Raw genomic sequence first — 20,197 nt, forward strand, 5'->3', positions numbered from 1 at the left:
CGCACATTGGGGGGATATGGGTATCAACACGCTAAGGGTCGGTCCGCTATTGTGCCAGACAACGTTGGGATGCTAATTTTTGCGAGATATTTTTTGGATTTCTGTCGGGTTCAGCTTTTTCTTTCCTTTTTTTATTTTCTTAGATTGTCAATTGGTCTTACACCCCAAAATATCTACTTTGCTTTGGATCTTCATCCGCGCCAGTCAAAGAGAGGGTTTCAGGTCTCTGCCCGATCAACCGAAGTCTCTTGGCTTACGCTTCTAAATATTCCAAAGTCTTAATACCTCCCAACTATAGTCAATTTTTGGGCTATATCTTGAGGCATCGCCACAGGGGTGTTGCAAATGTACAGTGCAGTCATCCCATATGATCGGAACTATCACTCATGCTTTATTTAGTACTTTGATCCTATTGGTAACACGTCTCTCAGAGGCAAGAAGTCTTGGGCACGCATCACTCTACCGCAATGGCCGCGGGCAGCAAGAAGGCTAAGGCCAAAGACAAGAATGGCAAGGCAGCCACCAAGAAGGTTAAGAAGGGGAAGAGCCCAGAGGTCACAGAGACACAAACAACTACAACTACTCCTGCTCCTGGCAGCCCGGAACTTACGGCGCAGGAACCAGAGCAAGTAAAAGAGCAAGAGCCTGCTGTTGACAATACAGACGTCGAAGTAAAGACGCCACTTCCTGTATCAGCATACGAGGTATTCGACGACGAGACTAAACCTCAAGACACCGCCAACCCTGTCGCAGAGCAAGCACCACCTGTACCTGACAATCCTGTGTCAGCATACGAGGTATTCGACGACGAGACCACACCTCAAGACAGCGCCAGCCCTGTCGCAGATCAAGAACCACTTGTATCTAACAATCCTGTATCAGCATACGAGGTACTTGGCGACAACACTGCACCCCAAGACGTCCCCGTCGCCGACCCTGTCGTGGACTCACAATCGCCTGTACTCGAAAACCCCGTGTCAGCATACGAGGTGTTCGACGAGGAAACTGCACCCCAAGAGATCTCCGACCCTGTCGTGGATCAATCATCACCTATAGTCAACAAGCCTGTTGACGAAGCACTACCCTTGGACGAGCCAAGATCAACCCAGCCTCCTGTTGACGACACTGAGATCAAAGAGCCGCCCGTGGAAGAAGCAATCTCGACTCAGCCTCCCATCGAGGAAACCGAAACCAAAGAGCTGCCCGTGGAAGAAGCAAGTTTGTTCCAGCCTCCCATCGAGGACCCCGAAGCAAAGGAGCCCTTGGAAGACCATACCAAGCAAGATCAACCAACACAACTCGAGCCCTCTGAAGAGACGACTGTAGTCTCATCACCACCGGCAGACCCATTCTCCCCTGTGGCCGCCTGTGTCCCATTGCCTTCACCATCCTTGACTGAAGCACGGTATATGTCAAGTCCTTCCCAGGATAACCAACTTTATTATCCTGGACCATCAGCGTATTCCCCTTACGCTTCACCCGTCCCCTACTCTGCGCCAGCACCGTACGGGTCACCAAACCCCTACGCTTCGCCAAACCCTTACGCTTCGCCAAACCCTTACGCTTCGCCAAACCCCTACGCTTCGCCAAACCCCTACGCTTCGCCAGTGCCTTACGCTGCCTCCCCGGTGCCGTACACTTCGCCAAACGCCTACGCTTCTCCGGTACCCTACGCTTCACCTGCACTCTACGCTCCAGTGCCGTACGCTGGTTCCCCGGCGCCTTACACCTCATCCACACCTTACGCTGGCTCTCCGGTGCCTTACAGCTTACCGGGACCCTACGCTGGTTCACCGGCCCCTTACGCCTCACCAGTAGCTCACACTGCCTCGCCGGTGCCCAAAGTTAGCAGCCCACTTGCACGTTCCCATTACCCTCAAATGTCTCCAACTATGTCACCAACTGCAACTCCTCCACCTCAGAACCCACCATCTGCTCCGATGGCTCCTTCAGAAGCGCCTTCCATGGCCCAGAGTGGACCGTATGCTCTGCAATCTCCCGTCATGAGCTCTGCCGGAATGATACCTCCTTATGGGCATTATTCTCCTCATCACCAATCTGAGGCCCATTATATGAACCGGAGCTACAGCATCCCAGACCCATCATATTCAGCATCATATCAGGCCCTTCAAAATCTGTCCATGGGCAATGGCCATCCCCTTGAGAATGGGTCTCCCCCAGAAAACGACAGTGAGCACATTGAGCTTCTTCAACGCATCCAGTCGGCCATTCCAGACATCAACCGTCTTCTTCATGGGTTCCGCAACACCCACAGCAAGCTCTCGAACCGGGAGGCTGAGATGAAGCACATTGGAAGCCAGCACGACCAAGCTCTGATGCACAAAGACTACTACATTGAAGCCCTGCAAGCTCAAATGAAGAAGACTGCCAATGAAAGTGCCGAAGAAGACGCCAAGTTGAAACATACCATCAGTGAGCTGCGTCTCGAACTCGGAGATCTGCAAGAGAAGCAGAAGGACCTTGAAGATGGCTTAGCTGTCCACCAGAAGTCCAACGAGGAGCTTTCTGAAACCAAGGGTCAACTCGAGGGACAAATCAGCCAACTCAATGAAAGCATCAAGGAGTCAAATGAAGCCCACGAGAAAGCGCTGGAGACTCATAAGGAGGAACAGGACAAGGCTCTTGTGGCACAGAAAGAGGAGCTCACTGAATTGTTCGAGGAGATCAAGGCCGAGGACGAGAAAACGGCAGCCGAGAATCTGGAGACTCGTGAGCGTGAACTTCGCAGTGCACACGAAGCTAGTCAAGGCGAATGGGAGAAAGAGAAGGCCCAATTGCAGGAATCCTTCGAAATCCAGCGCACCGAGCTGGAGGCCACCAAGACAGAAGTGACATCCCAGATCGCTGCTTTGGAATCCAAGGAGACCGAGTTGCAAACCCGACTCACCGAACTCACATCGACACGTGAGGAACTAGCAGCCAAGCTGGCAGAGCTGGAAGAAACCCACCAGAAGAACGCCCGGGAATTGGAAGAACTTCGACAAGGCCATGCCGGTGAATTGGACTCCCTGCGACAATCCCACGACGAACAAGTCGCTACTGCTGCCAAAGAATTGGACGAGAAGATCGCGGCTCTGGAAGCTCACTTCAATGAGAAGGAGCAGCTCTGGACCGCGGAGCGCGCTGCCATGGAGCATCAACTCTCCGAGAAAAACAGCGAACTTTCCAGTGCTGAGCGAGAGAAGGAAAGGTTGGAAGGAGACAATATTGTCAAGGAGCAGCACCTTCAGCGTGCAGTGGATGGGATGCGAATGACCATCGATAACTTGGGTTCGGATTGCGACAGGCTGAGAAAGACACTGTCCAGCCTGGGAGAGGCGACTGACCTCAGAAACACCAAGGGCGATCAATTCTTGTAAGTGAGCCTTTGAAGCCCTGTGGATTTGCATTTTCTTTTCTTCCTTTCCTTTTTTTGCATTTCGTCTTTCCCCTGAAGACAAGTCATTCATTTTCGATATTTCCTTTGTTGAATTGCATCAGCGCACAGCGGACATACATTCTCTTATAGACTCATGTTGATAATGATAAATGGACACGATCTAATAAACTCTTTCATCTTTAGCTTGGACTGCTTCACAGAGCTCTCGCAGCTCATCCACAATCTATCCAAAGAGCACTTCGGATATCTCCCCATCGATCCCCCCAAAGACATCCTTTCCAAGATTCCATCCGAACTTCCACCTTTCCTTGACAACACCCCAGCCTCCCGCGAACTCCGATGTGCCTATATCCAGCACATCATCTCAAAAACCCTAACCTTCCGCGTCTTCCAACCCTTCCTCTTCACCCTGGGCCGGCGATACGACAAAGCCGACACATTCTTCCAGATGCTATCCATGGACATCCGACGCAAGTCCGTCCGCCGCGAGGCATTCTGGCGCCAACAAACCCTAAAAGCAGCCTACACGACCTCCGACGCAAAACAATCAATCAACGTAGCAGCAGCCGTCATCGTCGACGAAATCATCGACCACATCAAGCACTTCGCCGACCCCAAGCACCTCGACTCCCTCCTAATCGGCGTCCGAAAGATCGTCAAGCTCGCGGCCGAGACATGGAGACACGCACGCGTCGAGCGCGAGCTCGTCCTCGCCAATTTCCCCGCCCCGGACGCAGAAAATATCTCCAACGAGGGCTGGCTGGAGTACGCTGCCAACAAGGATCAGAAACACACCCCGTCGAACGAGCCCACGCGCCATGTCGTGCTACGCACCTTCCCGCGTATTACGCGTGAGGCTGCTCACGAGGACTTTGCTAGCGATGAAGAGAAAGCTACCGGATGTACTTACTCGCAGGGTGTTGTGCTGTACTCTGATTCGCCAGTCATTATGGGTCGGCTTCAGGAGTTTGCGAAGAAGTCTAATGATTCTCTGGTCACGGATTCGCCTCCTAAGACGCCTTTGGCTGTCAAGGCTATTGAAAAGTTGACGCCGATTGATGTTTCCTCTCCGAAGGTTATGACTGTTCGGTCAGCGCCTACGAGTCCGGGTGCGAAGGGTCAGTTTATGAGGATGTGATTTTGGTTTGTGACTTCGATATATTGTTTCTATAGCGTCTGAGCCATTTTTCCTTTGTTTTTTTCTTTGTTTTTTTCCTTTGTCTTGTCATCTTTTGTTTACGGCACATCTGTTTTGAGATTTTTTTGGAAACGTTTCAGCGGATTTGGATTCGATTCTTATGTTGTGTTTATATTTGAGTATTTATAGCTTTGTTTGAAGATTGTATGTAAACAGCAACAATGTTAGCGAGTTAGAGAAATCACTTTGTACCTGCACCACTCCAATATATATAGCACATCGTATGTCAAATCATATCTAAACGGTCACTCAAATATAACTTCAACCATAATAACTAATAAGCGGAACAAATAGGTAGAGACAGAACCCTCTAGAACGTTATATAACCCTAGCATTTATTATTCTGTGTTTTTCAAATCAGAGAGGAACGATGCCACTACGATGACAAGGATTTCCATTTCAGTGTCTTGACCCTTTTGCCTTCATAGCAAGAATAGTCGGCCGCTTATGCGGCCTTGTCAAGCATTTTCTAGTAGTCTTCTGAGGTAGTCTTCTGAGGTAGTCTTTTTAGATGTCTGTTTTCATAGATAGTGCCTCCCCCTTCTCAATTTGTTAGCTAGACGGGAAAAGATTGACAACAATCTTACACAAAATTTTCGGGAAAAGGAAAGAACCCCATTAGATTTCCTATAGTAGAAATTACATTAAGGGAATCTACATTTTTGGACTTCTATATAGGCCTTACTATGACTTACGGGTAACACTTCTAATCGGTAACACCAGCCTTTCAAGGTTATATCTCTAACCCTATCAAAATTTGTTGTTTACCTATTTTTGATACATTCATGTATTTGATTCGGTAAGCTATATCTCAAAGGTGAGCAATGCATCGCCAGCGGCATGAGTTCCCTAAATGAGTTGAATGGAGCTACCTGAGCAATGAACAAACGCAGATATTGAAGAGTACGAAGGAATAACCGCATATATCGATTCCCCAGCACAGTATTCAGACATCACCACTCTTAAATCTGACTTACATGGTCAGTGACAGCGCACTTCCAGTCGTCAGTGCCATAGTAGATGGTGTAGTTGTCATCTGGAGAGGCACCGGAGGACAGCTGCTCGCCATATTGCCAGAAGAGATCAGCAGCGTTGCCGGTGGTAGTCAGGGCGGTCTTTTGCCACTTCAGCGAGTCCGAGCAGTGGTCATTCTTGATACCGTATTCCTCGAACATGCAAGGCTTCCCAGCAGCGTCGCAGATCTTGGCGTGGGCCTCGATCCATTCATTGCCCCAAGCATTATCTTTGATGCCCCCTATGATGGGTTAGTGTGCTGCGTGTTTGGGATGGTCAGATAATATTCTTACAGTCGGCCACGTAGAGGTGGTACACTCCGAAGTCAATATCAGGGGCCGCAAGGTTCTTGGCGAAGTCGTTGCCTTCGGTGTTGGTGTAAGGGTAAGAGCCATCGGATCCGACAGTTAGGCCCATGCCCTCTATATCAATTGTCAGAATATATCAACAGTTTTGCTCATTTCGAGGACACAAACCTTCACCGGTGGTAACCATATGGTTAGAATCGAGGGACTTGATGTAGGCAGAAGTCTTGGCCACCCAGTTGGAGATGATGTCGGTTTCGCAGCCCGAGCAGCGAGGCTCATTAGCCAACTCCCACGCAAAGATGGCAGAGGAAGTCTTGTAGCGAGAGACAACAGCCTTGATGTACGCCTGGTACACGCCCTGGATCTTCGCATCGGTGTACCATCCTGTCTTACTGCCTCCATAGGCAGTAACGTAGGCATTCATACCACCATAATCATCCCAAGAATTCACAAAGGGAATGATAAGCTTGATGCCGTATTTCTCAGCAGCGGAGACAACGTAGTCAAGACGCTTCAGTCCATCAGCACCAGTGTTGATGGTGGTAGTACCAGTTGCCTTGTCGTGGAGCTGGAAGTAGACAGTGCCAGACGCCGGGACGGCGTTAACATCATTGAAACCCCAAACTCGGAGAATCTTGAGACCAGACTGTTGTAGATTTTTGAAGACGGAGTCAACATCCGCATTGTTGGTTTGGAATGGCAGCCAGTACGAGTTCGTGCCAGCGAAGTACTTGGTCTTGCCGTCAATGTTGAACTTGAGTCCATCCGCCTTGGCAAAAGAGCTGCGGGCAGTGGGCTGAGAAGTGCCCACGGGGGTGGACGAAATCACCGACACTGTTGATGAAGGCTGTCTGGTCGAGGAAACGGCAGTCGAGAAACTCGACGCCGGCGCCGAGCTACTCGCAACTTGTGCTCCTATCGCAGACAGAAGCACAACGGACGAGAAGGAACGCATCTTGTGTTATGAACGATAAACTAGGAAAATTGTAAGGAATGTTGTTGATTTGGATGCGATTGGAATTGAAGGCATTGCGAGCTACTTTATATGTCCTCCCGACACACAAGACCCCCTTGAAACTCTAGTCAAGACTTTTCGAACAACAATCATCGCAGCTTGTGACAATTGGCGAAAAGAATACGGAGTATCTAGTGGCATATGTCAATAGATCGACAGTTTCCCCAGGAATATTGAGTTTTCACCTCATCCGTTGACGTCCACCTGCATAATTCGGCCCCATTGCAGATGAACTGACTGATACTACTCCGTACCCTGCCTGGACAGCCCGGGAACACATGCTAGTGTTGGTCCTTAAAGGAGATTATTTCCAGCGATCAGGTGGAGTTTAACCCTACTCGGGTCTATCAAGGCGGAACTTAGCACCATCCCGTGCCGATTCGGGTAATTTCCGTCTATCGGCCCGTACATCGAAATGGATCCAAAGCTAAAAAAGATTCTCGAAGAGGAATACACATTTAAACCCCCTGTCAATGCATGAAAAGGCGCAAATACGGACACTCCGCACGGCGAGGATCCGTTGTGGAATCCGGGGTGCATGTTTCTGAAGATATCAATCATATTCCGGGGAATATTTTTCATACCACAGTAGAGAACAATCTTGTTGATCCTGTTAAGATTGTCGGAGTTTCCAAGGTTGGATCCCGGTGATTACCTTGGATATAGGGTTTGAGACATCGTCCAAGTCAAACACCCAACTCCTTACCAGACCCCACAGGCTGTTTCCAATTCAGTTCTAGCATCAGACAAAATATTCCATCTGCAAATTATCGGATCAGGTCGGATGCAGGGCACCGTCTCAAATAGAGACTCATTTTATAGACTCAGTAATCACAGGACTAGTTAAGAAAGCCACACTCTAGAAATATCGATTCGGTCACGGATAAGGATGAAAATGGTCTGATTCCTGAATAATCAAGGCCACATTTGGTGGCATTGATGCCGAAGAAACCCCTTAACGCCGAAGAAACGCCTCAGTGTCGAAGAGACGAGCATGAAAGACGCGGAGATTGGACAATAAAACTAATCTCACTTTCAGAGCTTAGAAATACGCCCAGGCTCCCCTAAATATATCGAGCTTCGCGAGTATAAAGCCTCCCGACCTAGCCTCATTCTCGGGAATTTCATTCAAGCGACAAGCCCTAAGAATTCCAACTCACATTCTATACTTCTCTCATCCACGTTTTCATCTCCTAGTTCAAGATGAGATTCTCCCTTTCATGTGTTGCTGCACTCTTCGCAGCTATGGCGCTGGCCACTCCAGTGTCCGAAGATGTGCTCGAAAAGCGGGACAATCGTGGCCACTACACCGTCTCTGGCCTCGGAGCGCACAAGAAGGCAATTCTCAATGCTGGCGGCAACAATCTCGATATTGCCATTGCCATGCTCGAGATGTAAGCATTCCAACTATGACATATCGCTGTATAATGCTGACAGTGAATCACAGTTCGGATATGGAAACTTCCCACTATCCCTATGGCGACGCCAAGACCTACGACGCAGCGAATTTCGGTCTGTTTAAGCAGAACTGGGGCCAACTCCGCGTCTGTGCCTCGCGCTACGGCTTTGTTGGCAAGTCCGAGTCGCAGTGGAACGATGGAGCCTTGCTCAAGTAAGGAAACCCTAGATATTATGATGTCTCGAATGATAACTTACTTTCCGAAAGCTCTAATGTGTATGCGGACGTTGCCTCCCGATGGGACTGCCAAAACTACTACGGGTATGACAAGTGGTTTGCTGGCCACCGCAACGGTGCTAGCGGCCTTCAGAATCCTTATACCCAGGACATTCTCAGTAAGCCTTCAAATATATGGCTATAATTGTGATTGCGACGTTAACACCTTCCCAGACTACAAATCGGCTGTCGAGTGGATTCAGCAGCAGGTCGACAGCAACAACGACTACAAGTATGACGATACTCGCTTCTGGGTTGACGTTGTTGCCATCTAGCCAAAAGGTGGCTTTATAGCCCCCAATGGACACTTTTCGATTGGATCTACAGCCTTCGTTCATGATATGGGCCTGAAGCTGGCTGCGTTGGCCCATCCAAAAGTTCTAAGTGATATGGTTATTACCTAGTTATTTTATAGCGATTGAACAACACCACAACGCTAAGTGACGGTGGATTTAGTGCCGAGAATGGTTTACTTTAAGTGTTTCCTAGTCATTAAATATTGTGCGTGATCTTTTTCAGCTATCTAACATATAATAATTCGTCTTTATGCGCTCTCATATCTCACTGTCTGGTATTCTCAAGTTAACACATTGTGACATGAGCAACACCTTTGACACTGCCACAAATTCTCCGTGTGTTGTGGATTGAAGGGGTTTCCCTCCCGACATCAAGTTTTGTTGTGAAGTGTAGAAACATCGGATCTTAGCGGAGCTGAACTCATAAATCTCGAACTATTTGATCTGATAATCCACTTGTATAGCATGTCGGTTCCACATGAATGGTTATATTGATGCATATTCATGTCTATATAATATTAAAGCCCTACGTACTCCGTACCTACTTTGTAAATGTATGAACAAAAACAAAAGTAGCTACAGGGTGAAATATGTTGGCTCATAGTGAAAATGAAGAGCGCTAGATGAGAATCCAGGAGGAAATATAAAACTAAATAAGTTTTTAACTGTCTTCTTCCCGTGTTCATCTCATGCTATTCCTATTTCTCATCAACTTGCTTCAACATCTCCTAAGCAGCTCAATCAATCCTTGACACTATACTAACCAACTACAATCCCTTCACCTTTTACCAAATTCCCACAAACCATGGGCTATTGGCTATTCCTCTCTGTGGCCGTGAGCGCTTTCTTCGCTAGCGCCAGTGCCGCGCCATCGAAATATCTCTCCAAGAGAGAGACTAGGCTCAGATGCAGATCCCAACAGGACTGTGTGACCTGGTACACCACCGGCAGCGCCCTGTGCCCCTCAGGCTACGAATTAAAGCACCACAAAGCCCCCGGTGACCCAGTGGGCACATACTGCGAAAGAAAGTACAATGACGAAGAGAAGAAAGAGTGTGCTTCCGAAGAGTGTGCATTCTACACTGGTCAATGTAACAATGCTCCGGCAAGTACTATTTGTGGGGATGCGCTCAGGTACTGCGGCACTCCTGTCAAAATTTCCAAGCGCATCTGTAACAGGAAGGATATGAGCTAGTCTGTGAAATACGATACGAAGAGCGCGGCACCTGTGCAGTTGACAAAAACGCGGCGGCTGAGGAAAGGTATCTCCGATACAATTTTGGCGAGTCCGCTACTGGAACGCGATTGTTCATGACTTGCACTCCGGTTACGCCAGAGGGTGCCGAGGAAGTCGACAAGAAGGTGCTAGACAGCCTCCCGTATCGGCTCTGCGATAAGTACCCATATGGAGACCCATATGAGCATGATTGGAAGTGCAAAGCTCCCAAGAACAAGTTTGATAGTATTGAGAAGACTGCTAAAGCGGCTTACAAAGCGGCGGCCCATCCTGGTGACAAGGATATGTTTGCAAAAATATGTGCATTAAACTATGGACCTGACGCTATATAAGATGAGGTGGATGTAGAAGCAGCCTCGTACAATGTACGTACATGGGTATCAAAATAGAATGACTAAAGCTTTGCCTCAGTTCCAATTGCATTCCGGCGCATTTGCCGTGACGATACATCGGCAGGCACCGGAGCTGCGGCATTCTGGAACAGCTTCCGCCCAACGAGATCAGACATGCCAAGAACGCGCGAGGAAACAGTTGCGCCGTCCCGACGGTTTTTGCTGTGATACGTTAGTCATATATTGGTAGAGATAGTGTGAATAAAATGGACTCACCCCTCGCGACGGGACTCTGCAATCAATTCAACAAAGTCCCACAGTCGACCGCCGTCCAGAACCTTCCCAGTACCCTCGTCACGCCGAGGTACCCATTCAGGAGCCAGCCTGAGAGACGGACCGGCACGCGATTCTTTGTTCTTCGCAACCAAAATAATACCCTCTTCTTCAAATCGTTGGTAAGAGTTCTTGAGGGTCTCCTTGTTGACTGCCTCGAAGTAAGAGAGGTCACCTTGGTGGTATAATGTTTTACCGAGCTGCGAATGTGAATATTAATGAAATAGTCAGTACAGCACGGGGAAAAACTTACAACCTGAGCACTATCTTGTGCTTTCTTCGAGTCAATCCAAACTTCCTTCGGACCATCGAGGGGTGGCGTCAATCCAAGAAGGGACACTGAGCCAAGCCAAGAGGCCTCGATGAAAGGCCAAATTAAGAAGCAGTAGAAGTCATAGTTCTCGCGACCACACAGTCGCTCAGACTCGCTCAATTCAACGTAGAGTGGTGCCCTGGACTCATCACGGGTGATTTTGATCACATCGTCCTTTTCCAACCCACGCAAAGTTTTATCGAAATTGTGAGCCAACCCCTCAGGCGGGAAAATAAATTCACCGCGGAAAAGCTGCGACAGGAATGAGACTTGTTTCTTCAAATCATCGTAGGTGATTCTTTGATTAGCGGGCCCGCCACCTTGCTTGATCTTTGTGTACATAGCCACAGAAACCAGCGCTTCAGTGATGAAAAGGTGGATGAGCATGTTCCGGTAAAAGGAAAGTTGGAAACGATCCACTGCATAGTATGTTGGCTCGACTAGACCTGAAATCACACCAACGAGTTTAGGTCCTAGGACTTCTAACGCACGGTCAACCACCGTCTCCGTTGGAGAGCCATAGAAGTGTGCGACCCGGCCACCCTTGGCTCGCACCCGCTCGCAGAGCCAGTCCAACCGGCGTACTAATTCGGCCTTTCCGACTCCCCGACCACGTAAGGTCAAGAGCACGGTTCCCACAAGGGCGGTTGGCATCATCACAGACACGTCGTTGATATCGGACAGAACCCGATACCCGAATGTTCTTAAAATGCGGCCCCGATCAGTATAGCTAAGTTTGTTATTGATGTCGGTGCTGGGGCGATCTAGTCGCGTAAGCTGCTGGCCAATGAAGTCTCGGAGACTCCATGGCTCGTGGAAACGAACATCAACTCGGCCTAGTTTCAGGGACAAAACCGAGGACGAAGAAATGAGATCAGCCAAGTTCTCCTTTGCCTTCGGTTGGCCAAGAAGCTCGCTGATGTATGACCTAGAGAGAGGGTCAATGTCAATGTTCATCAAATGAGCTAGAGTGCCGGCAGGGTGTCATACTCAGTCTCAATGACCTTGTCGTATTGAGTGCTGACGGGACAGATGATGAGATCTTCAACCCGACCTGATAATATACTGTCCATGATGAAACTCAGGATTCCAAACTTGGGTGAAAGCAGTTTTCCAGTCCTGGACCGACCACCTTCAATGAAGCATTGGAAGTTGAAGCCTTGTTGAAGGAGGGTATCAATATAAGCTTGTACGACAGTATGGTACAAGGGATCATTTCCAAAGCTGCGTCGAATCCACATAGCACCTATATAAGGTTAGCAATAGCTAAAAGCTCGTAGGAAATTATCTTGCAACCGACCTGCGTGTTGTAAGAAAGCGCCCAGCAACGGGATATTCAGATTGTCACCCGCGACGACGACCGGTAGAGAAATTCCGAGACGGTAACAGATAAGTTGCAGGGAGACGTAATCCACATGGGACTTGTGACAAGGCAGGAAAACAATCGACTGCTTCTTCTTGGAAGCAGTTTCGGCTACAGATCTTAGACGTAAGACTTCTTCGCTGGATACATGGATGCCTAAGTGAATCTCGTTTAGCACTGACTTGTGATAGGAGAAGTATAACAAAGAAAATTTACCTTGATTGTAAGCACGAGTCAAGAGCTGTGTGCACATATAATAAGCACTCCGAATAAACGTTTTACTTTCCATCTTGCAAATCATGTTTTCCATCATTGTATCCACAACTTCTCGAAGAGAATCTTCAATCTCAGTCCGGCGACGGGCCCGTTTGTCGTCCAGTGTTATACCTTCATTGATTACCAGCAATCCTTCCTTCTCTTCGACCACGAGCCGACCATTGGCCAATTCAGTGATCTTGTTTTGCAGGAGCAGGCTGCCCAATATGGAGGTCTTCATCCTTTCGGAGAAGCCAGAATAGAAGATCGGTTGACCGATAGGTTCGTCATATGCCCGCCAGCCCGTACCCGACATGTACAAGCTCACTTCCCGGAGAAAGTCGAAGGGGTTCTCGCGAAATCGCGCCATATGGCGAACAAGGTTGCGTTCGGTGCTTTGTTCATCTTGGGTTTCTGGGCCTCCAGTGAAGCCTGATGGATGGATTGTCAACTGAGAGTTGATAATTTCCAGATCTGGGGCCGAGTGGTCATCGGCAATAGCCGACTTAGGAGACCGCATGATATAAGGAGACAGGGCGAAAACGGTTATACTTTAGGTCAGCTCACGAGAACGTGGTTAGGTCCATGGAAGAAAAGAGGAAGAAGAGGATCAAATGAGAAGCTCAAAAGAGGAGACGTGCACCGAATCATAGCTTGGAACCCCCCAAGCTCTCAAGCGGCAACTAGCCCGCTGATCCCCCCGGATGTTTTTCGGATTTCCCCAGAAACCAGCCGAGGCAGGTCACGTGTGGCCTGAGCTGTACCCGCAGGTCTCATCCCACGCTCAGGTGTTGACTTCTGCATCTTGAATTGAACTTATTCATTATCCTCACACAAGATGTCTCGCTTGGTCAATGGAGCGAAGTCGTTTTCGAGTATGTCTCTTTCGTGGAAATCTAGCTCCAAATAAGCTCACTTTATCCCAGCGACGGCTTCATCCCTATTTGCCGACGCGACCGCGGCTTCGCAATCTATTCGCCAACCATCCAGCTTTCAAGTCTTCCGCGATGTTCCCTCAATCCGGGGACTCCGGCGCCAATTGTTGCAGAAGGACCGGAGTGTAGGCTTCGTTCCTACCATGGGCGCACTTCATGAGGGTCATCTCTCCCTAATTCGACAAGCTGCTCGCGAGAATACAGACATTTTCGTCAGTATCTTTGTCAATCCCACACAGTTCGGAGTCACGGAAGATCTGTCCAGCTATCCCCGCACCTGGGATACTGATGTTGAGAAATTGGAAAAGCTGAATGAGGAGCTCGAGCGCTTGGGAGAAAGAAGTGCAAGTGCCGGGCGCATCACTGCCATTTTCGCACCGACTTCGAAGGTCATGTACCCCGGTCTGGCCCCTTCATCAGAGGTTGATGGATACGGCTCGTTTGTCACAATTACTCCGCTGTCCACTAAACTGGAGGGCGCTTCTCGTCCGGTGTTCTTCCGGGGCGTGGCAACAGTCTGCATGAAGCTTTTCAACATCACAACCCCCGACCGTGTCTACTTTGGCCAGAAGGATGTGCAGCAAACTGTGGTCATCAAGCGCATGGTACAGGATTTCCATGTTGGTACCGAAGTGCGAATAGTTGAAACTACGCGTGAACATGACGGCCTGGCGCTGAGCTCGCGGAACGTCTACCTGGGCGACCGGAGACGAACCATCGGGCTCACCATCTACAAGGCGCTCAAAGCCGCAGAAGGAGTATATCTGGCCGGTAAGAACAGCCGGGCAGATATCCTTGGGGCTGCTCGTAATGTGACAAATTCTGTCCTTTCCGGACAACAATCCCTTTCGCCGTCCGAGAGAGCACTTTACGAGGTCGACTACATTTCTCTCGCTGATCCTGACACCCTTGACGAGCTGGAAGTCGTCGACCCGGCTAAGGGTGCGGTTTTGAGTACCGCATTCAAAATGGCACCGCTGGAAGAGTCCAAGCCAGGTGAAGACTGTGGATTGGGCGATGGCAAGGTCCCCGTGCGACTGATTGACAACCTCATTTTGGGCCCTCGTGCTTGATACTATATCAATCACTCTGTAATGAACATCTGACAGTTTAGCATAGCACGGTTTGCAAGCAAGCCACTTACATAGATTTCTCAAAAGCAAAATAGACATCAAAATATTCAAATATACCAATATATCTCTCCATTTACCTTTGCAGTTCAAAGTAAACAAAGTAGGGCAAATCCTTAGGGCGGAGAAAATTTGCCTAAAAGCCTGGAAGTCTTGGCGCCGAAAAAAAGTCTCGAAAGCTTTTGGATCGCCGGTCCAACAAAAACTTTCACAACTCCCCTCTATTTTCACCGGGGATTACCATCTTTCAAAATGGCCGACGATGGAATGCTTATGAACTTTAGCATTGGTGACAGTGTCATCAAGCCTGAAGCGAAGTTCAAGGGAGGAACATGGCGAGACCGACTGACCGCGAAGAAGCGCTCAGCCCACCGAGTATCCGAGAAAGAACCCGGAGATGAAGATGCAGCTGCGCGCAATGCAGCATCCAAGAACCCCAACCAGATCCAACTCGGTACACGGCCCGTGAAAAGACAAAGAACCGAAGACACAGACTCGTTCAATCGTCCTAGCGCCCCGCGCTCTGGTGGTGATCGACGACAACAGCAACATCCGCGAGACCCCCGCCATTTCGTTTCCTCGCTCTTTAGTAGCAACCCCGAAGCGCGCAATCCCGAAGGACCCAAAGAGGAGAGAGAGGCAGAAGATGCGAAACCGACCAATGCGCCGCTGATCGACGGACTGGATACCTTCACGAATCTGGGCCTGTCTCCCAATCTCGCGGCGCATCTGCTCACGAAGCTGGAACTCAAGGCGCCGACGGCTATTCAAACAAGCTCAATTACACAATTGCTGAAGGAGGAAAGCGATGCTTTTATCCAGGCCGAAACTGGTTCCGGAAAGACTCTGGCTTATCTTCTGCCGCTGGTGCAGCGGATTATGGATCTCTCAAAAGCGAAGAACGAAGCTACCGATACCCAAGTTCACCGAGACAGTGGATTGTTCGCTATTATTTTGGCACCCACTCGTGAACTGTGCAAGCAGATCTCCGTCGTGTTGGAGAACATCCTGCGCTGCGCGAACTGGCTTGTGTGCGGAACGGTAATTGGTGGAGAGAAGAAAAAGTCAGAGAAGGCACGCTTGAGAAAAGGATTAAACATTCTTGTCGCAACACCTGGTCGATTGGTAGACCATCTCGATAATACGGAAGCGCTGGAGGTCAGCAATGTGCGGTGGCTCGTTCTTGACGAGGGTGATCGCTTGATGGACATGGGCTTCGAGGAGGAATTGCAAGGCATTGTCAAGAAGCTTGACGCTAGACAACGGCCGAGTCGCGTCCCCGGTGTGCCTACACGCAGAACGACAATTTTGTGTTCTGCTACGTTGAAGATGAATGTCCAAAAGCTGGGAGAAATCAGTTTGAAGGATGCAGTACACATCAAGGCCGACCCGTCCGAGGATGATGATGAGAAGTCAAATAAGGACGAGGAAGAGTCATTCCGCGTCCCCGCCCAGCTCAAGCAATCGTACGCGATTGTTCCAGCTAAGCTACGTCTGGTCTCATTAACAGCCTACTTGAAGAGGACGTTCATGCGAAAGGGATCAGTGATGAAGGCGATTGTTTTCATGTCTTGCGCCGACGTAGTTGATTTCCATTTCGAGCTATTCTCAAGGAATCAAGACCGCGAGCAACAAAGGAAGAGCGACGAAGAAGGAAAGGACGAAAATGATGAAAAGGACGAGAAAGACGAAGAAAAGGAAAAACTGTCACCCCATGGCACCATTGCCCCCGGTAGAGCCTTTTCGACCCCGACGAATCCGGTCATCTTGCATCGACTGCATGGCTCGCTTCCCCAGATTGTTCGAACCGCTACCCTCGGCTCTTTCTCTCGCAGTACTGAAGCTTGTGTCATGATCTGTACTGATGTGGCTTCGCGTGGTCTGGATTTGCCCAACGTGGACTTGGTTGTCGAATACGACCCGGCCTTCAGCTCTGATGACCACACTCATCGTATTGGTCGTACTGCTCGTGTAGGACGAGACGGCCGTGCCCTCGTCTTCCTCCAGCCTGGCTGCGAGGAGAACTATGTCGAAGTCCTAAAGCGCGGCTACCGCGATGGAGGCAAGGCGCTCACCCGCACCGATGCAAACGAGATTCTCAAGCGTGGCTTTGGCGGCAACGAGAACAAAAAGAAGAACTGGGAGGAGAAGACAACCGATTGGCAGATGGACGTGGAGCGTTGGGCACTTGATAACCCGGACTATTTGGAAATGGCCCGACGGGCGTTCCAATCTCATGTCCGAGCCTACGCGACCCACACCTCAGCTGAACGGAGCATGTTCAACATTAAGGAACTCCACTTGGGCCATCTTGCGAAGAGTTTCGCCCTGCGTGATCGACCGGGTAAAATCAACGTTCCTGGTCTGCGACCTGGACAAGAAGACACCAAGAAGGACTTCAAGGCAGCGCGAAACGGTGTTGCAGGCAATAAGAGAAAGGCTGATGATGCTCCGTCTTCCACAAATGTTACGGACGAGGCTGCTCGCAAGATGAGAGCCAAGATGAGGGAGCATATGTCCGGAGCCAACGAGTTCAACTTGGCTTGATCTTTTGCTCTGTGGATTCCTTCAAAAAAGCATGGTCGCATGGTTGTTTTGTAGCATTAGCATTTATCTCAGTAGATATCCCATAATGAAATCTTCCCGTCCTTAGACCCAGCCGCTAGCCAATGAGTTTGTTGTACTTTTTGATTCCGTTGTTGCTGCACTGTTGCAAGAGAGTAGTCGCGTCCGTCGACCGCCGTCTGTCCTGCCGCGCCCTGGTCTGCATCTCGGGGTTCTTGTTTTGCAGACTCAGGGAATGAAGACATCAGCGAAGACGTGCTTTCAGTATCCCCAAACGCTATAGAATAACAACCATCCTTATGCCACTTCAGCACAGCCAGCTCTTTCATTGTTTTGCCCGAGTACACGCGGATTCTGCTGTCCCAGCCAGCAGTAGCAAACACCTTCTCATCCGATCGGATCCGCAGACCCTGTTGGCCCGAATGCTTTGTGTTGATAATCTTCAAAGGAGATTCCTCTTTGTAGCCAGCGGTAGGGATATAACCCCCAGGCCCTACGCTAGGGATAGGATGCTTGACGAGAAGAGCATCCGCAGAAGAAGAGATGAAGTATCCACGGGACGGGGCAACATCTAATGAAAGGACCGGCTGGGAGTGAGGGCGGCCAGCATAAAGCTTGTCCCATTTCAAAGGGTTGTTGCTTATATACTCACGCTCGAAGCTAGCCGATTTGAGAGCTCCACGGTGAACGAAGACCATCACATGACCATCTTCATATGCAGAGGCGACGTAGAGCTCCCCAGAAGGTGACGCGAAGAGATTTACAGCCATCAGCATTCCAGTTTTGTTCGACTGTTCGGAAGGAATAGTACTGATCCTGCGCTCGGATGGTAGGTGGAAGATATCGACTCCACCAGAGTCCAAAGCATTGGGTACCGCAAAGAGAGTGTTCTCTGGTTTTCCAGATTGGGATGGAAATCCGGGAAGCCCGTCCGAATTGACAAATTCCATTGAGAACGCACAGAAATTGAGCGCATTCACGGGCAAGGAATGGAGTAACCACGGCTGGGTTTTACTTTCTGGCTGTGCGGATTCGGTCGCATCCACTGGAAGCGTCTTATCGAGGAAAGATTCATCCTCTGGTCGAAGCTTCCACACACATAGTTTGTGGTCGCGGCCATGTCTATTGCAGATGTTAGTAGGATGACGGATACCTCCAGGGCTAGGTAGGGGTTGATGAATCATCATACGTGTAAATCTCAGTCGCACCTGAGCCAACATTAAAGCCTCTCGCCTCCAAAATAGCTCCCTCGTGGGCCTTCCATGCCGTCACAGGGCGTTTAGTGACCAGGTCCCAAACAACGATCCAGCCATTAGCGTCGCCGGATACAAGCCGTAAATTCTGACTGTAGATGTGCAGGGCATGAATTGGAGAAGCATGTCCACGAAGGATGTATATTGGGTTAGCTGGCGATTGAGCTTGAACTGATTTGGTGTCCATCCCAAATACCTTGTGGTCGTTGCTTGTTGATATCTTCGATCTTGTTCGGCAGAGGTGCCCAGTCGAACTGCCTGTTTACACCGCCACACTTGAGCCTCATCTATGGTCGTGATGTATTTTGGCGTCTATTTAGATCTTTATGATTTGCATGGCTGTCACTGATAGAATATAAAGCAAAAAGGTTCAAATATCAAAATACAGGCAGAAAATTCGCTGGCCAACGAGTCATGAAATCGTGGCCTGAGGCGACTAACAAGATACGTATCACTCGAGATCCGATCTCAACCTCTTTGTTAGGATACATTACAGACTTCGGAGGAAATGGCCCTTAACCGAATTAGTGACCAACTGCAGCTCCAATCCCGGCATAGGCACATGAGGTTGTACAGCTCGCTTTGTGAATCCCCTACTGAGCCTCAGGTCGTCCTCGACCGTGAGTACCATCAGTTCCCATCCACATTTCTCTCGCGTCTGGGCGCTCGTCCAGCTCATCTCGAATAGCAGTTCGCTGGTAACTATTGTAGGCACCAGATCCTTGATGAATGTAATCGAAATGACTTAGTAATTCCATGTTCGACATCTGCGCAGCCATCGTCTTGGCTTCAGTGCGCTTCATGTTGTCACTCGTTCGGCTGGAAGCCCGCATGCCGTACCCCTCTTTGGTCATTTGGCGCCGGTCTACCTCTTCCTGAATAGCTTGTTTTTCATCCGCAATGTATTCATGTGCGTGGGGTCCCTGGCTCCGTATGTGATGATAATGGAGATCATAGTAATCATAATGGAAGGCACGTCTCCGAGCTCTTTGGAGGGCTTCCTTAGGAGAGCTTGTAATGAACTGCGACTTCCTAATGGGAGTTCGTATAGCGGCTGATGGAGGAGTTGGCGTGATTATGGCTCGAGGAGAAGGCTGTTCCTCTGATATTTCCCGCTGGAACGAGTCGACTGGTTGGAAAGCAGATGGGTTTATGACCGGGGTGATAGTGGGTGTGATACGCGGACCACTCGCTGGGGTTGATGGACGAGGGTGGGGCTCCACCTTGCTGCCCTTCTTGCTTGAATCTTCGATCCCAGCCTTCTGACTGACAACTGGACCCGATTGACCGGATCGTCTTGGATAATTGGTATCAGACCGACTGGTTCACTTTGGACAGTTGGGGGGGTTATAACCGGCTCATGTTGTTCGCGGGCAAGCGCTGAAGCATCTCGTGAGGCCCAGGGATCCGCCGCCGGATCAACGGCAGGTATCGCTGCTCTGTATACCTGCTTACATGGCTGTGTGGGTTTTACAGGGACTGGAGCGCTCCACCTCCCCGCTCTTTCAAGGCAGCTTAATGAGGATACGGGTTCTGAGCAAGAAAGAAAGAGCTTTGGTATATTCCATGTTTCTT

The 20,197-nt window shown here is 49.6% G+C and overlaps 9 protein-coding genes across 9 annotated transcripts; 5 read left to right on the forward strand and 4 right to left on the reverse strand.

Annotated features, from left to right (window-relative positions):
• Positions 1-467: 467 nt before the first annotated feature.
• On the forward strand, positions 468-4,538 carry N7471_005944 (uncharacterized protein; the record flags this gene model as incomplete). Its single annotated transcript, XM_057278663.1, has 2 exons — positions 468-3,376; positions 3,584-4,538. The coding sequence occupies 2 exons, from the start codon at positions 468-470 to the stop codon at positions 4,536-4,538; spliced, it is 3,864 nt and encodes a 1,287-aa protein (XP_057138273.1).
• A 1,022-nt stretch (positions 4,539-5,560) lies between these two features.
• On the reverse strand, positions 5,561-6,875 carry manF (putative endo-1,4-beta-mannosidase; the record flags this gene model as incomplete). Its single annotated transcript, XM_057278664.1, has 3 exons — positions 5,561-5,853; positions 5,906-6,034; positions 6,089-6,875. The coding sequence occupies 3 exons, from the start codon at positions 6,873-6,875 to the stop codon at positions 5,561-5,563; spliced, it is 1,209 nt and encodes a 402-aa protein (XP_057138274.1).
• Positions 6,876-7,804: 929 nt separating this feature from the next.
• N7471_005946 (uncharacterized protein) lies at positions 7,805-9,119 on the forward strand. Its single transcript, XM_057278665.1, has 4 exons — positions 7,805-8,329; positions 8,383-8,547; positions 8,602-8,729; positions 8,785-9,119. Exons 1-4 carry the CDS (start codon positions 8,139-8,141, stop codon positions 8,883-8,885), a joined length of 585 nt encoding a protein of 194 aa, XP_057138275.1. The 5' UTR covers positions 7,805-8,138; the 3' UTR covers positions 8,886-9,119.
• Positions 9,120-9,711: 592 nt separating this feature from the next.
• Positions 9,712-10,475, forward strand: N7471_005947 (uncharacterized protein; the record flags this gene model as incomplete). Its single annotated transcript, XM_057278666.1, has 2 exons — positions 9,712-10,078; positions 10,141-10,475. 2 exons carry the CDS (start codon positions 9,712-9,714, stop codon positions 10,473-10,475), a joined length of 702 nt encoding a protein of 233 aa, XP_057138276.1.
• Positions 10,476-10,537: 62 nt separating this feature from the next.
• On the reverse strand, positions 10,538-13,259 carry N7471_005948 (lysophospholipid acyltransferase family protein; the record flags this gene model as incomplete). Its single annotated transcript, XM_057278667.1, has 6 exons — positions 10,538-10,697; positions 10,752-11,008; positions 11,062-12,049; positions 12,112-12,367; positions 12,422-12,640; positions 12,701-13,259. The coding sequence occupies 6 exons, from the start codon at positions 13,257-13,259 to the stop codon at positions 10,538-10,540; spliced, it is 2,439 nt and encodes an 812-aa protein (XP_057138277.1).
• Positions 13,260-13,577: 318 nt separating this feature from the next.
• On the forward strand, positions 13,578-14,747 carry N7471_005949 (pantoate--beta-alanine ligase PAN6; the record flags this gene model as incomplete). The annotated part of the gene is made up of 2 exons (XM_057278668.1): positions 13,578-13,614; positions 13,666-14,747. 2 exons carry the CDS (start codon positions 13,578-13,580, stop codon positions 14,745-14,747), a joined length of 1,119 nt encoding a protein of 372 aa, XP_057138278.1.
• Positions 14,748-15,056: 309 nt separating this feature from the next.
• On the forward strand, positions 15,057-17,351 carry dbp7 (putative ATP-dependent RNA helicase; the record flags this gene model as incomplete). The annotated part of the gene is made up of 1 exon (XM_057278669.1): positions 15,057-17,351. The coding sequence occupies one exon, from the start codon at positions 15,057-15,059 to the stop codon at positions 17,349-17,351; it is 2,295 nt and encodes a 764-aa protein (XP_057138279.1).
• Positions 17,352-17,419: 68 nt separating this feature from the next.
• Positions 17,420-18,809, reverse strand: N7471_005951 (WD40 repeat domain-containing protein; the record flags this gene model as incomplete). Its single annotated transcript, XM_057278670.1, has 2 exons — positions 17,420-18,491; positions 18,559-18,809. 2 exons carry the CDS (start codon positions 18,807-18,809, stop codon positions 17,420-17,422), a joined length of 1,323 nt encoding a protein of 440 aa, XP_057138280.1.
• A 406-nt stretch (positions 18,810-19,215) lies between these two features.
• Positions 19,216-20,011, reverse strand: N7471_005952 (uncharacterized protein; the record flags this gene model as incomplete). The annotated part of the gene is made up of 2 exons (XM_057278671.1): positions 19,216-19,918; positions 19,977-20,011. 2 exons carry the CDS (start codon positions 20,009-20,011, stop codon positions 19,216-19,218), a joined length of 738 nt encoding a protein of 245 aa, XP_057138281.1.
• Positions 20,012-20,197: the final 186 nt, after the last annotated feature.

The sequence above is a fragment of the Penicillium samsonianum genome, assembly GCF_028829775.1.
Source record: "Penicillium samsonianum strain IBT 33392 chromosome Unknown utg000003l_segment0_segment0, whole genome shotgun sequence".
NCBI classification, from domain to species: domain Eukaryota; kingdom Fungi; phylum Ascomycota; class Eurotiomycetes; order Eurotiales; family Aspergillaceae; genus Penicillium; species Penicillium samsonianum.

Coding starts and splice junctions, on each gene's coding strand:
- N7471_005946 (XM_057278665.1), top strand. CDS start 8,139: ATGAGATTCTCCCTTTCATGTGTTGCTGCACTCTTCGCAGCTATGGCG. Junction 8,330..8,382: donor GCCATTGCCATGCTCGAGAT/GTAAGCATTCCA, acceptor AGTGAATCACAG/TTCGGATATGGAAACTTCCC. Junction 8,548..8,601: donor AACGATGGAGCCTTGCTCAA/GTAAGGAAACCC, acceptor ACTTTCCGAAAG/CTCTAATGTGTATGCGGACG.